Source organism: Chenopodium album, chromosome 21, assembly GCF_948465745.1.
Source record: "Chenopodium album chromosome 21, dcCheAlbu1.1, whole genome shotgun sequence".
NCBI classification, from domain to species: Eukaryota; Viridiplantae; Streptophyta; class Magnoliopsida; order Caryophyllales; family Amaranthaceae; genus Chenopodium; species Chenopodium album.
This window is the reverse complement of record NC_137854.1, coordinates 22,313,861-22,324,562: the sequence shown is the minus strand read 5'-3', so window position 1 is coordinate 22,324,562 and position 10,702 is coordinate 22,313,861. Positions and strand designations below refer to the sequence as shown.

The window sequence follows — 10,702 nt, the reverse complement described above, 5'->3', positions numbered from 1 at the left end:
GAGAATTTTCTAAAGTGATATATAGCAAAGCTCAGATTATTGTATAATAATCGAAAAATTGTGGATTATTTATAGTATTTCGGCCAAAGTCAAAATTATTACATAAAATTTTTTCCTTGCTAAAGTTAAAAATTTAATATGGACCATGCGCCTTGAAACACAAAATTCACCCCCCTCTTCGAACTCGTTAACTCGAACATAAATAATAAAGAAGAAAAACAAGGAAAAAAAAAAAAGTTAATAGAACTTGCTTCTTCATCCATAGTCGAAATTTGAAATTAGAGCGACAAGAACAAATCAAAAATTCAAACTGGTTTTCCCGGCATCGCAACAAGGAACAATCCTCATCTTCCCACAAATTTCGTAGATCGAATTTCTTCCGCTTTTAATTTTAGGGTTTTACCTCCAATTTTACAATTCAATCAAGATTTATATATATTTGGTTTTGAATTCAGTTGATTAAGTTTGTAGTAATCAAGAATAATGAAGCGAAAACGTGGGCATAAGAAGGGGAAGAGCAAGAAACGAAAGTCGCAATCGCCGATTGTTCCGATAAACGCTGAAGAATCCCCAAATAATGACATTGAAAGTGTAAATTCGGAGGAAAATAATTCTGGATCTGAGGAGGAGGACAACAATAAGGTGGAAGAAGTGTCGAAACCGATATCGGAACCGGTTATGGTATCGGCACCAGCGATGCCGGTTAAGGCAGTGGAAACAATGCCTGTACTTCCAAAAGTGTTTCAAAGACCTACTCCAACTGCTGTTTATGGGCGTGTTAAATTGAAGCTGAAAACAACGCCTAAACCACCTCCACCTGTTGAGCCTCAGGTTGTTGGTTCATCTGTTGGTCAATTTCAAGGTGACGGGGTAAAAAATAGTGAGGTTGGTTGTGTAGTGGAGAAGAAAGATGATAAAGAAGTTGTTAGTGGTGAGAAGGTTGATGGGAGTAGTAAAAAATCTGGGGTTATTAAGATTGTGTCTTCGAAGAGTTCGAGTCCTTCGGGTTTGGGTGGTGTTGAGAGTGGTAAGGTTGTGAATTTGAAAAGTTCGAGTCCTCTGGCCTCGGCTGAAAATGAGAATGACAGTGGTAAGGTTGTGGCGAAAAGTTCAAGTTCTCTAGCCTTGGCTGAGAATGAGAATGAGAGTGGTAAGGTTGTGGCAAAAAGTTCAAGTCCTCTAGCCTCGGCTGAGAATGAGAATGAGAGTGGTAAGATTGTGTCCTTGAAAAGTTCAAGTCCTCTGGCCTCGGCTGAGAATGAGAATGAGAGTGGTAAGGTTGTGGCGAAAAGTTCAAGTTCTCTACCCTCGGCTGAGAATGAGAATGAGTGTGGTAAGATTGTGTCTTTGAAAAGTTCAAGTCCTCTGGTCTCAGCTGAGAATGAGATTGGTAAGGTTGTGTCTTTGAAAAGTCCAAGTCCTCTGGCCTCAGCTGAAAATGAGAGTGGTAAGGTTGTGTGTTTGAGAAGTTCAAGTCCTTTGGCCTCGGCTGAGAATGAGAGTGGCAAGATTGTGTCTTCAAAAAGCTGGAGTACCCTGACATCAGGTTGTAATGAAAGTGGTAAGATTGTGTCTCTGAATTCCCCAGCTGTAGGTGGTAATGGTAATGAGAGTGGTAAGGCTGTGTTTGTGAAAAATTCAAGCCCTCTAGTTTCGGTTAGTATTGAGAGTGGTAATGCTGTGTCTTTGAAAAGTACGAGTATCCCAGCTTCTGGTGGTAAAGAGAGTGGTAAGATTGTGTTTTCGAAAAGTTCAAGTCCTCCATCCTCGGGTGGTAAACAGATTGGTAAGATTGTTATTCGGAAAAGTTCAAGTCCCCCTACCTCGGGTGGTGGTATGATTGTTATTAGGAAAAGTTCAAGTCCCCCTACCTCTGGTGGTGGTGAGATTGTGGTTTCGAAAAGTTCAAGTCCTCCAGCCCTTGATGGTAAAGAGAATGGTGTTAATGATTTGTCACAAAATGAGGAAAAGATTGAGGAATACAAAGCGAGGTTTCCTCAACAAGAAGCTAAATATAACAAGGAAGAGTTGGAGGCTTCTTTAGAGGTATGAGATGGAGAGGTATTTTTATTATTTTGTAATAATGTTTGATTTTTGAGATGTACAAGTAGAATGTAGAGCTTTAGGATTTTATTTACTCGTATTAAGGGGATTTTAACTGGTTTTGATTTTCTTAGGTGATCCAGAAGATTATGAAAATGGATGCTGCTGAACCCTTTAATGTACCAGTTGATCCTATTGGGTTAGGAATACCAGTAAGTATGATGTGATAACTTTATTCAATACTGAGAAACCTGTTGTCATAATGCTTAGATTTAAATGTTAATGGGATGGCATGATACTTACTAAGATCAGGTTTGGTTTGGACTGGTGCACTCGAGAAATATACTTATCAGGTGTCTTGTCTGTCAAAAGAGACATTCTTGGCTTTAGCCGAGTTAGACGGAAACATTTTTAGGCTTATTTTCCTGCTGCATGCATTTCTGATTTTGGTGGTGGTTATAATGTGAATTATGGGTTTATACAATTTTATAATTTATACTTCCCCACTATCAATTTAGTTTCTTTGACTTAGGAGGCTTAGGAAATCATTTTGTGTAGCATTAGCCTGTAGTCTGTATTTTTAAAATTAGCTTTTGGACTAAGGCACTCAAGAAAAAGAAGAGTGTTTAATTTGTTAGTTTGTTACTTCTTGTTTACTCATTCAATAATGGTGTTCTAGGTATACTGTGTTATGATCTTAAAGTGGTCAATCATCTTGGTCACTCAAATTCTAAAAATGTTCTTAGTTAACAATCTGTAGGGTAGAGTGAGCTTGCTTTAAGCGTATTGCAGTTAATGATTGTTTGATACCTTCATACCTTGTTCATCTGAAGAGTGTGTACTTTGCTACTGTGGTTATCTTATTCTATTCTTTTGTGATAGGATTACTTTGATGTCATTGATACTCCAATGGATTTTGGCACCATCCGCAGCAATCTTGAAAGTGGAAAAAAGTATATGGATTCTGAGGATGTCTATAAGGATGTACAGTATATATGGGATAATTGCAGCAAGTACAACAATAAGGGTGACTACATTGTTGATCTTATGAAGCGAGTCAAAAAGAACTTTATGAAGTATTGGATGGCAGCTGGGCTGTATACTGAACAAACACAGAAGATGAAAGGTAAGCAAATATGTTCTCATTTATATGTTGATTTAATCTAGAGGCAGGTCATAAGCTGTTAATAGATCGAAGGAGGTTTCTTTGCTCATGCCTATACTTTTGTTTATACTATGTATAGAAAACAAAGGGTGACTCATTGGTCACTTGACTGTGGACTAGTTTGCAGATATTTAAGTGATTGTGGTTGCGAAATTTAAAATATATATAGTATATTAGTATGTGCGTTAATTTCAAATTTTAATCTGTATAAGTAATCAATATAGCTCCTATAGTAGAGTTGTAGAATCTTTAGATTTGGGTCCAAATTTAATGATAGTGGATGTATATTTTTGATATTGTGTAAACTAGATTTGGTAGTTCTTAGTAATTTGACAATCTCCTTTGCTAATTTATACTTTTGTACAAGCCTACATCTCCAGCCTCATCCTTGTTCATTCAAATCTCATCATTCAACACCAACCCTTCCATTGTATTTTAATTTTTTTACTTATGACAATTTTGTAACAAGTTTTATTGCATATTATCTTAAAAGTCTAACAGTTGAATTTTTGGGTAACAAAGTACCATCATAGTTTTCTTAAAAAGGCAATAACTTATATAATGCGCTAAGGTACAATGGTAAAATCTTGGCTCTAGATGTTGAAGAAGATAGAGCATATGTTTGTACCATTAGTGACTGGGTTAGGAAGTCATTCTTAACCATGATATGGGAATGCATCTGAAATATAGAATATAGGCATAGAATACTCATAGACTTTCTAGCACCTTTCCCCAGATGATTGTTTATTTTCCCCCTTTTCCCATTAATTTATTTAATATTTCCTAAACTTTGCAAAGGTGATCTTATCTTGAACTTCACATATATAGGCTAGCTTAATGTGTTTTTTTTTTTATTTTTTTATTTTTTATTTGTTTTTAATGGAGAAAGGATTTGTGGTACCTATGAGTCAACCAAGCATATACACGCCAATTTACACTTATAGATGTTATTTATTGAGGTATGGAAGTTAGAATTCATTTGAATTCTAATATCAAGGTCCAAAGGCTAACAGTTATAAGGTGAAAAATAAGTGTAGTGTTTTCTTCACATTTAATGTGAGAAGGTCCAAAGGCTGAAATTTGATTTGTACCACTGTTAGAGATTTTCTATTTTAACAGAATTTATGTTTAATTTTGTATATGCAAAATTGATATACATGTATAATGCACATTATGAATCTTGTAGATGAGATGAGAGATCCTTCTTAATGATTAAAGTTAAATCGTATGAGTAAGGCGATGGTTTGTGGATTAAGTTTGAAGATTTGCGGTTCAGTTCCATTCAATTCTGCCTAGTCCAATAATTTTTCTCTCATCAATTAAGCTCCCTCCTAATGGTTTAAATACTATTTTATTTAAAAGAGATGCCATTTGCTAGATCTTTAGTTTTCATAAACACAATTAATATTGTAACAACTATTTGTGGAAAAAAGTTTGTAATACGGGTATTATTTGCTCTTGCTTGGGCTCCCCACAACTTTAAGTTATTTTGGTGATAGGAAAAACAGGAGATTTGTTGCTCGCCTTGTGGACCAGGCAAGTGTACCCTGTGCAACTTATCTGTCTTTTGACATTAAACTTGATGGTCTTGGTGACTACTCCAAAAACTATTATACTTCATAACCAATGTAGCCAGGTGGAAAGTGGACTTGGTTCTGAGGTTTACTAGTTTCTGAGAGTAGTTTTCATATCTTTGTATGATTTCTACATAGGTGGTATTTGTGATTGGCTTAAGATTGTGTTCACCTATATTTCGGTCTCGATAAGTTCCATGTCCTTCACATTGTATTTGCGACGTGGTGATGTGGTTGAGATTTAATAACATGAGCACGAGTAATTACTGTCCCCAATACTCGATATGTCCTCGTACCAAGGACGATACTAGTACTTAACACAACTCTTTCTTTATAGTCCCTGTCAATTCCCCCATCCCCTCTTGTGTATAGATTATTTACAAAGCCAAAAGGGTAGAATTATACATGGACGTGATTATTACAAGTAAATATACGATTTGACACAAGATTATTAAATATTTCTTCCGTTCTTTTTTAGTTTACACTTTCTTTTATGATGTTTGGCAATGCACAAGTTCAACTATTAATGTCTTTATTATCAACTATTAAAACTTGTAAAAAGTTGATAGTTTGGAAACACATATTGAGACGATTTTAACAAAATTCCACAACCCACTTGACTATGTATTACCATAATTATAAATCACAAAAGCTAATCAATTTAGGGTTTGTGGATAGTGTCAAAAGTCAAAATGTGTTAACTATAATAAGTGGAGGAAATATGGGAGAGATGAGAAGAACATTACTGAGTCAGACTAGGATATTTCAGGGTAAGATTTGCTATGTCAAAACCCTGTTGAGACACAAGAATCATTCCGAATTAAACATAAAAGTTTTTATGTATTGAAAAGATAGTGGAAGTTAGCCATGAATTTCAAACTTCCAATGTCCAGTTACCATGAGTCGCCAGGTCTATTCAACCTCATTGTATTAGTGACTAAGTAGATTAGATCAGTGTTGATTATAATTCATTAAGGGTATTATTGGCTTGATCTCTACATTATGATAATCACTCTCTGTGGGGTTAAGCTGCAGGGGCTTTTAATAATTATTCAGTGGTAGAAATTCAAAGAAACTGGGCTAATTTGTATTCTGTGATTGCTGTTATATGGGCTACTTTTGTACCCTTATTTTTTTTGGCAATCCTTTTCTTGTTTCTGCTGATCATAACTTCATGTATTAAAAAAAAATTTCTTGATAATAACAAAAAAATTATCTGAGTTTCCTTGCAATTATTAAATTGGTGTCTGATATATGTAATAGAGGTTTATGAGGCCCTCTTTTCTTTGTTCCTAACCTTCTCTCTATACATTTTCGTTGTGGTTGGTTAGAAATAAATTTTTCTTTAGGTCGAGTGATTTTCTTATCTTTTTATGGCTTGTAATTATTTCTTACTTTTCTCTTTGTATACTCCTTTCTCCTTTCTACCCCAATTTCATTTTTCTTTTGCTCTTTATATGGTTATAAAAAACCAAAGAACTAGAGGTGATCATTGGGCGGGCCGGGCCGGACCGAAGCTAAAATCTATGCCCACTTCTCGGGCTGGGTCGGGCCAAGTTTCGGGGCCGGAATTTTTGTGCCCAAACCCGCCAAAAAAATGGTCGGGCCGGGCCTAAAAATCAACTAAATATGCGTAAAAACGTATTCCCAAACCCGTCCAGAAAAATTAATTTTTCGGATAATGCAAGTTTGATGCCTGATTTTAGTTGAAAAGAAGACCAATTTAAAATGTAATAATGTAAATTTTGTTTAATCTTGCACCCCTCCATACCTTCTCAAATTCAATCTTACTGTAAGCATGTTTTTTTTTTTTCCTTCTTTGTTTACTTCTGCTTCCATTCTGCTTGCGATTACTTTCACGACTTTGCTTTAAAGCATTATTTTTTATATGCGTTTGTTAGTTAGCCACTCTCTCTCTTGGGTGTTTGTGTCTTATAACAGCATATCAATGATGAGTGTCATGGTCTCCTATTATTTAGGTGAAGAAGGCAGTCCCCTGGATGAACCAACAACTTCAGGTCATGGAAAGAAGCTTAAAAAAGGAAAAGGGTATGTTTCTAGGGTCTGGGATGGAGAATTTCTGAAGTTGCAGCTATCTTATATTTGCTTATAGTTATTTACTTGTATGTTTTTTCAGTGAAGTTAGATATTAACCTATTCTTTTCTTACTCTTTTTTTTTTTTTTTTTTTAAAGAAAGCAATTAACCTATTCTTAGTGCATGTATCATTTCTAAAGTTACCAATACAGCTATAATATTAAATTTACTGGTGATAAATTGACCTAAAAATGATAAGGTTATGATATAATACTGGTGAATTATTGATACAGTTATTGCTCATCGCAAAGAGTATGCGGGTTTGGGCTGCTCCAAATTGCGGTTTTAGGCTACAACACGAGCCCATCCCGAAATACTTGCTTTATCCCAAATATTCCCATATGATTTTGCAGGTTTGGACAAGTGCTATTGTACAAAGCTCGTCCTGGCCCAATTTATCACCTGAACATCAAACTTAATTATTACATATGATACTGTTTATACAGGGGTTTTTTATGTACAATTGTCTCGTTTTTATTGTTAGTTTTGATTTAAATGTTTTACTTGCTTTGAATCTAAAGTAGCCCCTTGTCTTGTTGAAACCTACAGAGTCAAGCGTCACAAAGATGACTGTCTTTGTGCTATATGCATTATGAAGCGTCGGAGACGAGAGCGTGAGGCTCGTGAGGCACAACTGGCTCGTGAAATGGGAGGTCAAGTTGCTTCACCTCAAATTAAAGTCCCCAAGACTGGGCTACCTGAAGAATACAGGCAAGAGGTGTGTTACATATTTTTGATTATACATATATGATTATAAGTAGAGTACGGTCATGTTTTGCATTAGGCTATTAACTGAATAAATTTAAAATCTACTTTGTTCATTATTAAATTGAAAATTATCTTATTTTAAAAATATTTTTATTTATCTATTTATTTATTTATTTTTATTACCTGAGGATACAGATTCTATTTGAAAGGATGACATTTTCTAGGCCTTTTGCTATCTCATTTGTTTTTCCTATCTTCTTTATAGCTTGAGGCAAAATGCATGTTACTTCGTATTTTGCTATGAAATTTTCATACTCTTATGAGATATTAAGTACGAGTATATTTCTATTTCATGTCTTGAGCATTTAAGATTTTTTTTTTTTTTTTTTTTTTTTTTTTTTTTTTATATTTTATTTATTTATTTATTTTTTTTTTTTTTTAAGATACTAGCCTACTAGGTAGGTAACCAATTGTTTTCCTTCGACGGAGTAAGTTTTTGGAGCAATCTTCCCAAAGGATAATTATTACTTTCTTTTATGAGTGTAAAATCTGTTCTACGTATAACATGCAGGAACAAATTTTAATTTGATATGTCGAGAATTACTTGAAACATGCATTATTTTGTTAATTTCGTGTGACCTTTTTTTTAATGGCAAAAAACTGAAGTAAACATGATATACTTCCTCCGTTTCTTTTTAGTTGACGCGTTTCTTTAGTCACGTTTGCCAATGCACTTATTCAATCATCAATATCTTTAATTATCGATAAGCAAAAATTATGAAAAGTTTATATTTTGAAAGTATATAACGTGACGAATCTAACAAGATCCCACATGACCATATTTTTCATTACGTATAAAGCACAAAATACGGTCAAAGGAAGGTGTATGAATAGTGCTAAAGTCAAAACGTGTCAACTAAAAAGAAACAAAGGTAGTATAAGAATCATAAAATATTGATTTTACTAAAGTCGCTATTTGTTGGAGACTTGATATGTGTATTTGATGCCATGTTTTTGGCACATAGGAGCTGCATATGAAGCCATCTTAGTGTGATAGTAAGAAGCCTAGAACATTTCAAAAATTAATGTTCATGCCACTATGCCAGACAGCATCTAAATCAAATGTTAATGATTGGCCCTGGAACCTGTGAATAGGGTTGATGTTGCGTGTAAATTGAATATTTAACAAAGCAAAGCATTTGACACATTGCTCTTTGCCGTGATTACTTTAGGATATTTTACATGCTGAAAGTCCTGTTGAGACCTCGTCTTATATGGAGACTTCCCATGATGGGGATGCAGATGCTGAAATGGAAGACGGGGAGACGAAGCCTGAAGCTGTTGCATCTCAGTACAACAATGAGAAGTCCGAGATTGATAGAGCTTATTTACAAGATAAATCTGATAGATCTGGAGATATTTCGGAGAAATCATTGCATAGTGACAAAGGTGATGCCGAACTATATTTTCATAATGAAGTAAATGTTCAGGATGAATTCGGGAGTAGATTTAACAATATTGCCCGGCAGCAACCATTGCTTCAGCAAGAAGGACAAACTGCTGGATATCTGCAACATAGACAAGAGGTATTGGCTGTTATTATATCAGCCCTGCATTCTTCATCTGCTAGTTGCTTATGTTTATACTGGAAGTTGGTCACAGTTATTGAATCATAAAATTTCTACTAAGCACTATATGCTCGTTTGTTTAACCTATATTTTGATTACAAGCCAATGTGTTGTTATAAACTGTCCAATAGTAAAGACTGCGAAGTATTTGTAATGTTTACCAAGGTAAACAAATCATATCAACATTGCTCAAGATAAATGGGCTCATAATTTGATAGACATATTGGGTTTCTTCTAATGCTCCAGACAGCTATGTTGTCATTGCCTTTCTGAACTTTCATCAGATAATAAATGCACCTCTTTAGATGTAGACTAAGCATGTAAATTTGTCTCCAGATGCTAAAAATTCTATTTCTAAAGTTGAAGGAACATTTGCTTACTCTTATCTAAATTAACAGCATTAATCGTATTGGTGCAGCTATTGGAGATGGAGAAGAAACGTCAGAAGCTAAGAATGCTGGAGACTTTCCGTGATCTTGAAAACCCTAAGCTCTTAGGGTTATGTGAAACCCTCTTTCCGAACAATGTACAAACTGTTTGGAATGGAGCCAACTCACTGGTGCGATGTGAAAGAACATGCCACAGAAGAGACATTCATGAGGCTGTCGCGTCATTCATGAATCCTCCCTGCAAACCTGCCTCCTTTCTGAAGTAATTGTCTGGTGGATATACAAATTAAGCAATCATCTCCAGCATAAGATATTCATTCCAGCATTTCATTTGTATGACTTCACAAGCACCTCGTATTTCAAATAAAGGTTGAAGATTGAAGATACACGGGAGATTCTTGAATGTCAATTCCGCGGAGTAATTTTAACTAGGATTACTGACTTACTATTCTTAGAGAGCTAGATGCATCTAGATTGCATTAAATTCTATCGATAATTAGTGATCAAGACAGAACAAATTGATATCATGATTTGTAAGTAGCAAAATTATATGCAATATATGGGCAGTCTCTCATTGTCCTGAACCTCTGTCCTCGAGAAGCTTCATTTATGAAGCCAGCTTTAGGCTATAGCTTAACATATTTCTAATAATTATTAAGGGAATGTCTCGGGTTCTAGCAACTAGAGTCCTTGAGGCCTCCTCTAGTAATTGGCAGTTTTTGTTGGTATTTTTTGTGACTTTTTAGGTCTACCACCAATACCTATTTTTATAGTCGTACCAACATTTTTTTTTTTTTTTTTTTTTTTGGAGAATGGTCCAAAAAAAGAGGCTAGCTTCCAACTGACTCAACACTACAAGTAGAACTGTAGAACAAGGAAAGGTTTAGTTCTCATAGCTATACTAACACAAGACCTAAACTAGGGATTGGGGATACAACATTCATGGTCTGCATGACAGACATAGAGAACATGAAGGAGGATGGTGGAAGGAAAGATAGTGGTTGGCCAGGTTCAAGAGTCATGGGATCATCTTCAATAGAACCTATGGATTCCACTTCAAAAATGTTATTGGTATTTCTCTCGCAAGAACTTCACTCCC

The 10,702-nt window shown here is 35.1% G+C and overlaps 1 protein-coding gene across 1 annotated transcript; it reads left to right on the top strand.

The window, feature by feature from the left end:
• Positions 1–218: 218 nt before the first annotated feature.
• LOC145602371 (uncharacterized) lies at positions 219–10,187 on the top strand. The gene is made up of 7 exons (XM_081658566.1): positions 219–2,046; positions 2,178–2,255; positions 2,926–3,169; positions 6,762–6,831; positions 7,428–7,596; positions 8,819–9,172; positions 9,633–10,187. Exons 1-7 carry the CDS (start codon positions 484–486, stop codon positions 9,867–9,869), a joined length of 2,715 nt encoding a protein of 904 aa, XP_081514692.1. The 5' UTR covers positions 219–483; the 3' UTR covers positions 9,870–10,187.
• The last annotated feature ends 515 nt before the right edge of the window (positions 10,188–10,702 follow it).

Coding starts and splice junctions, on each gene's coding strand:
- LOC145602371 (XM_081658566.1), top strand. CDS start 484: ATGAAGCGAAAACGTGGGCATAAGAAGGGGAAGAGCAAGAAACGAAAG. Junction 2,256..2,925: donor CTATTGGGTTAGGAATACCA/GTAAGTATGATG, acceptor CTTTTGTGATAG/GATTACTTTGATGTCATTGA. Junction 9,173..9,632: donor ATCTGCAACATAGACAAGAG/GTATTGGCTGTT, acceptor GTATTGGTGCAG/CTATTGGAGATGGAGAAGAA.